General features: G+C 40.5%; 1 protein-coding gene across 1 annotated transcript in view; it reads right to left on the bottom strand.

The window, feature by feature from the left end:
* The window catches only part of LOC139402523 (angiotensin-converting enzyme 2-like), a 26,584-nt gene extending 21,497 nt beyond the window's left edge, over positions 1-5,087 (bottom strand). The window contains exons 1-4 of the mRNA XM_071146517.1: positions 4,896-5,087; positions 4,433-4,591; positions 681-774; positions 1-20 (exon numbers count right to left, since the gene is read on the bottom strand). The exon at positions 1-20 is cut by the window's left edge and continues 127 nt beyond it. Of these exons, the coding sequence (XP_071002618.1) occupies positions 1-20; positions 681-774; positions 4,433-4,591; positions 4,896-5,087 (465 nt within the window). The remainder of the gene's footprint in view (positions 21-680; positions 775-4,432; positions 4,592-4,895) is intronic.
* Positions 5,088-6,047: the final 960 nt, after the last annotated feature.

Here is a 6,047-nt window from a genome sequence, read left to right as displayed (position 1 = left end):
GGCCATTACACTCTCCAGCCCTAGACGTTAGACACAGCAGTAAACCAGTTGACAAAAGGCTAGTTCATATTGGAAAGAGAAACTCCAGCACACCAGTATTCTTGTCCATTCCCTTGTATTTTTGTTATTATTTTATGTATCCTCGCATACAGGAATATCATTGAGCTGGGGTTCCTTTTTTCATACACAACATTAAACCACTATCTGACCTCAGATTTCTGAAGCCATCTCCCTCACCAAGACATCCAAAACCTGAAGTGAGGAGACACCTTTTACAATAAATACTATTCCTTCAAAACTAGGGGAGTTTTTTCGGCAGGGCTTTTTGTTGTTGAAGTATCTGACAGAGTGACTAGTAGTCTTGAGATATACAGTTTTTATTCAAGTCTAGGGTCTGCATCCCACTGGTACACAATTTAGTACACTACTTTTTACCCTATATTTTGCTCTACGTTTGACACTACTAAGGCCCTGGTCAAAAGTAGTGCCCTATGTAGGGAATAGAGTGCCGTTTGGGACTCAGTCAATGACCTTGGACATCCGTAAAAGGGCAGTCGGTCGTAAAGTCAGGTTGCCACAGCCGAGCTGACAGTTGGTACTTTGTACCCATACCAAATGGCACCCTATTCATTACTTAGTGTCCTACTTCTCCCAGGGCCATGTGGGACTCTGGCCTTTACCTGGTTCCAAGGTTTGACAGTCGAAGGGGTCTTCTCTCTTGCACACCGTGCCTGTACTGTAGATGGAGCTCATCTCATTCATCACTTTGTTCAGCTGACATGAAGTACAACAACAACAACATCAACAACAACATTAACAACATCAACAACAACATCAACAACATTAACAACATCAACAACAACAACAACATTAACAACAACAACAACATTAACAACAACAACATTAACAACAACAACATTAACAACATCAACAACAACAACAACATTAACAACAACAACAACATTAACAACAACAACAACAACATTAACAACAACAACAACATTAACAACAACATTAACAACAACAACATTAACAACAACAACAACATTAACAACAACATTAGCAACAACAACATTAACAACAACAACAACATTAACAACAACAACATTAACAACATCAACAACAACAACAACATTAACAACAACAACATTAACAACAACAACATTAACAACAACAACATTAACAACAACAAGTTATGCTATGTTGCCTGTTCCCGTGAGTATTTGACTAGCCTGTAATAGAAGTGATGAGGACAGTCAGACTAATAGAAGTGATGAGGACAGTCAGACTAATAGAAGAGATGAGGACAGTCAGGCTAATAGAAAAGATGAGGACAGTCAGGCTAATAGAAGAGATGAGGACAGTCAGACTAATAGAAGAGATGAGGACAGTCAGACTAATAGAAGAGATGAGGACAGTCAGGCTAATAGAAGAGATGAGGACAGTCAGACTAATAGAAGAGATGAGGACAGTCAGACTAATAGAAGAGATGAGGACAGTCAGACTAATAGAAGTGATGAGGACAGTCAGACTAATAGAAGAGATGAGGACAGTCAGACTAATAGAAGAGATGAGGACAGTCAGACTAATAGAAGAGATGAGGACAGTCAGACTAATAGAAGAGATGAGGAGAGTCAGGCTAATAGAAGAGATGAGGACAGTCAGACTAATAGAAGAGATGAGGACAGTCAGACTAATAGAAGAGATGAGGACAGTCAGACTAATAGATGAGATGAGGACAGTCAGACTAATAGATGAGATGAGGACAGTCAGGCTAATAGAAGAGATGAGGACAGTCAGACTAATAGAAGAGATGAGGACAGTCAGACGAATAGAAGAGATGAGGACAGTCAGACTAATAGAAGAGATGAGGACAGTCAGACTAATAGAAGAGATGAGGACAGTCAGACTAATAGAAGAGATGAGGACAGTCAGACTAATAGAAGAGATGAGGACAGTCAGACTAATAGAAGAGATGAGGACAGTCAGACTAATAGAAGAGATGAGGACAGTCAGACTAATAGAAGAAATGAGGACAGTCAGACTAATAGAAGAGATGAGGACAGTCAGACTAATAGAAGAGACGAGGACAGTCAGACTAATAGAAGAGATGAGGACAGTCAGACTAATAGAAGAGATGAGGACAGTCAGACTAATAGAAGAGATGAGGACAGTCAGACTAATAGAAGAGATGAGGACAGTCAGACTAATAGAAGAGATGAGGACAGTCAGACTAATAGAAGAGACGAGAACAGTCAGACTAATAGAAGAGACGAGGACAGTCAGACTAATAGAAGAGATGAGGACAGTCAGACTAATAGAAGAGATGAGGACAGTCAGACTAATAGAAGAGATGAGGACAGTCAGACTAATAGAAGAGATGAGGACAGTCAGACTAATAGAAGAGATGAGGACAGTCAGACTAATAGAAGAGATGAGGACAGTCAGACTAATAGAAGAGATGAGGACAGTCAGGCTAATAGAAAAGACGAGGACAGTCAGACTAATAGAAGAGACGAGGACAGTCAGACTAATAGAAGAGACGAGGACAGTCAGGCTAATAGAAGAGATGAGGACAGTCAGACTAATAGAAGAGATGAGGACAGTCAGACTAATAGAAGAGATGAGGACAGTCAGACTAAGAGAAGAGACGAGGACAGTCAGGCTAATAGAAGAGATGAGGACAGTCAGACTAATAGAAGAGATGAGGACAGTCAGACTAATAGAAGAGACGAGGACAGTCAGACTAATAGAAGAGACGAGAACAGTCAAACTAATAGAAGAGATGAGGACAGTCAGACTAATAGAAGAGACGAGAACAGTCAGACTAATAGAAGAGACGAGGACAGTCAGACTAATAGAAGAGATGAGGACAGTCAGACTAATAGAAGAGATGAGGACAGTCAGACTAATAGAAGAGATGAGGACAGTCAGACTAATAGAAGAGATGAGGACAGTCAGACTAATAGAAGAGATGAGGACAGTCAGACTAATAGAAGAGATGAGGACAGTCAGACTAATAGATGAGATGAGGACAGTCAGACTAATAGATGAGATGAGGACAGTCAGGCTAATAGAAGAGATGAGGACAGTCAGACTAATAGAAGAGATGAGGACAGTCAGACTAATAGAAGAGATGAGGACAGTCAGACTAATCGAAGAGACGAGGACAGTCAGGCTAATAGAAGAGATGAGGACAGTCAGACTAATAGAAGAGATGACGACAGTCAGACTAATAGAAGAGATGAGGACAGTCAGACTAATAGAAGAGATGAGGACAGTCAGACTAATAGAAGAGATGAGGACAGTCAGACTAATAGAAGAAATGAGGACAGTCAGACTAATAGAAGAGATGAGGACAGTCAGACTAATAGAAGAGACGAGGACAGTCAGACTAATAGAAGAGATGAGGACAGTCAGACTAATAGAAGAGATGAGGACAGTCAGACTAATAGAAGAGATGAGGACAGTCAGACTAATAGAAGAGATGAGGACAGTCAGACTAATAGAAGAGACGAGAACAGTCAGACTAATAGAAGAGACGAGGACAGTCAGACTAATAGAAGAGATGAGGACAGTCAGACTAATAGAAGAGATGAGGACAGTCAGACTAATAGAAGAGATGAGGACAGTCAGACTAATAGAAGAGATGAGGACAGTCAGACTAATAGAAGAGATGAGGACAGTCAGACTAATAGAAGAGATGAGGACAGTCAGACTAATAGAAGAGATGAGGACAGTCAGGCTAATAGAAGAGACGAGGACAGTCAGACTAATAGAAGAGACGAGGACAGTCAGACTAATAGAAGAGACGAGGACAGTCAGGCTAATAGAAGAGATGAGGACAGTCAGACTAATAGAAGAGATGAGGACAGTCAGACTAATAGAAGAGATGAGGACAGTCAGACTAAGAGAAGAGACGAGGACAGTCAGGCTAATAGAAGAGATGAGGACAGTCAGACTAATAGAAGAGATGAGGACAGTCAGACTAATAGAAGAGACGAGGACAGTCAGACTAATAGAAGAGACGAGAACAGTCAAACTAATAGAAGAGATGAGGACAGTCAGACTAATAGAAGAGACGAGAACAGTCAGACTAATAGAAGAGACGAGGACAGTCAGACTAATAGAAGAGATGAGGACAGTCAGACTAATAGAAGAGATGAGGACAGTCAGACTAATAGAAGAGATGAGGACAGTCAGACTAATAGAAGAGATGAGGACAGTCAGACTAATAGAAGAGATGAGGACAGTCAGACTAAGAGAAGAGATGAGGACAGTCAGACTAATAGAAGAGACGAGGACAGTCAGGCTAATAGAAGAGACGAGGACAGTCAGACTAATAGAAGAGATGAGGACAGTCAGACTAATAGAAGAGATGAGGACAGTCAGACTAATAGAAGAGAGGTAGCAGTGAAAGAATGTGTCTCACATGTGCCGCTTTGTCTGCGGACAAGGCCCCAGAGCCCTTGTCCTGGAGGGAACTCAGCTGGAGTTTGATCAATGGATCACTGATCTGATCGATTGGAAACTTCTCCGACTCCTTGGATACTGTGCTGTAGTATTCTCCCCAGATTGCGCTCTGTACACCCTGAAACCATTAACAAAACATTGACAGAAATTACATTTGATTCATAATATTAACAATACAATACAATAGACCATATCAAATAACTAGTTGTCTGTCTGGAGTTATGTGTTGAGATGTAGCCTACTAATTCAAAATTGACAGCAATATACCATTATTGACGTTGTTCAGAACCAGAACCATAGATCCACCGTGTTTCTCAATTCAGTCTTGTGGACCCCCAGCTATAGGCCATAGGAGGTCTCTGAAGATGGCTTTGAAACTCTGCCTTTCATTAGTGCCACTTTAAATCTACCAGAAAACTCACCAGTTTGTCTAAATTCTCCTGGGAAATATCTGTGTTGTACGCCCATGATGCCAGGGAATACTGATACATGAGATGAGTAGCGTTCCCATCAAACTGGTCCAGAAACTCCTGTGCCCTTCTCTCTAAGTCTGACTGTGCTGCCACACAGGCCACAGCAATCAGCCCCACTAGAAGAAGCCTGGTCATAGACATCCTGTATGAATGTCCTCCACGGTCACACTGAGACCGCTTCAGTTTCTTATTCACTTATATCTAACTATAAGAGCTGTCTTCGCCCTTTGGTCAGAGTCATAACTCCAGCGTGTATCTTGTCCTTTATACACAGATTGGTGGATAGAAGGGTACAGTGTACGTCAGAGGGCCAGCTATCGCACGGCGGATGGGCTACTATCTCAAACATAACATTGCCTTTGTTCTACAACTATAACATTGTCTTGAAGTTACTGACAGTTTCTAAGTCTTGCTGTAACTTAAAATAGAACAGAGTAGAGTAGAATTGAATAGAGTACAGTAGAGTAGAGTAGAGTAGAATAGAACAGAGTAGAGTATAATTGAATAGAGTACAGTAGAGTAGAGTAGAATAGAACAGAGTAGAGTAGAATTGAATAGAGTACAGTAGAGTAGAGTAGAATAGAACAGAGTAGAGTAGAATAGAACAGAGTAGAATAGAACAGAGTAGAATAGAGTAGAATAGAACAGAGTAGAGTAGAACAGAGTAGAGTAGAATTGAATAGAGTACAGTAGAGTAGAGTAGAATAGAACAGAGTAGAGTAGAATAGAACAGAGTAGAATACAACAGAGTAGAATAGAGTAGAATAGAACAGAGTAGAATAGAACAGAGTAGAGTAGAATATAACAGAGTAGAGTAGAGTAGAATAGAACAGAGTAGAGTAGAGTAGAATAGAACAGAGTAGAGTAGAATAGAACAGAGTAGAGTAGAATAGAATAGAACAGAGTAGAGTAGAATAGAACAGAGTAGAGTAGAGTAGAACAGAGTAGAGTAGAGTAGAACAGAGTAGAGTAGAGTAGAATAGAACAGAGTAGAGTAGAATAGAACAGAGTAGAGTAGAGTAGAATAGAACAGAGTAGAGTATAATAGAATAGAACAGAGTAGAGTAGAATAGAACAGAGTAGAGTAGAATAGAACAGAGT

Source organism: Oncorhynchus clarkii, unplaced genomic scaffold, assembly GCF_045791955.1.
Source record: "Oncorhynchus clarkii lewisi isolate Uvic-CL-2024 unplaced genomic scaffold, UVic_Ocla_1.0 unplaced_contig_8744_pilon_pilon, whole genome shotgun sequence".
In the NCBI taxonomy this organism is placed as follows: domain Eukaryota; kingdom Metazoa; phylum Chordata; class Actinopteri; order Salmoniformes; family Salmonidae; genus Oncorhynchus; species Oncorhynchus clarkii.
The sequence above is the reverse complement of the archived record's forward strand: the minus strand, read 5'-3'. Positions and strand labels throughout refer to the sequence as shown.